The sequence below is a fragment of the Dipodomys ordii genome, unplaced genomic scaffold, assembly GCF_000151885.1.
Source record: "Dipodomys ordii isolate 6190 unplaced genomic scaffold, Dord_2.0 Scaffold143, whole genome shotgun sequence".
Classification (NCBI taxonomy): domain Eukaryota; kingdom Metazoa; phylum Chordata; class Mammalia; order Rodentia; family Heteromyidae; genus Dipodomys; species Dipodomys ordii.
In genome coordinates, this window is record NW_012267359.1 from 1,606,488 (window position 1) to 1,606,762 (window position 275).

At 74.5% G+C, this 275-nt stretch overlaps 1 protein-coding gene across 1 annotated transcript in view; it reads right to left on the bottom strand.

Annotated features, from left to right (window-relative positions):
• The window catches only part of Fzd9 (frizzled class receptor 9), a 3,352-nt gene that overhangs the window by 1,663 nt on the left and 1,414 nt on the right, over nt 1–275 (bottom strand). Inside the window, exon 2 of the mRNA XM_013031702.1 lies at nt 4–267. Coding sequence (XP_012887156.1) covers nt 4–267 — 264 coding nt within the window. The remainder of the gene's footprint in view (nt 1–3; nt 268–275) is intronic.

Sequence of the window (275 nt, forward strand, 5' to 3'; positions counted from 1 at the left end):
CGCCTCCATGCACAGCGCGTGCGGGTCGTTGCGCGTGGGCAGCCGGCCGCAATCGAGCGCGTCGGGCCAGCCGAAGTGGAAGCGCTCCATGACGGGCGCGCAGCGCAGGCGCGCCTGCTCGCACATGGGCCGGCAGGCGGGGATGGGCGCGGAGACCTGCTCGGTGCACATGGGCGCGTACAGCGAGCACAGCACGAAGCGCAGGTGGCCGTGGCAGCCGTACTGCACCAGCGGCGCGAACTCCGCCAGCTCGGCCGCCGCCTCGCCCTGCGACG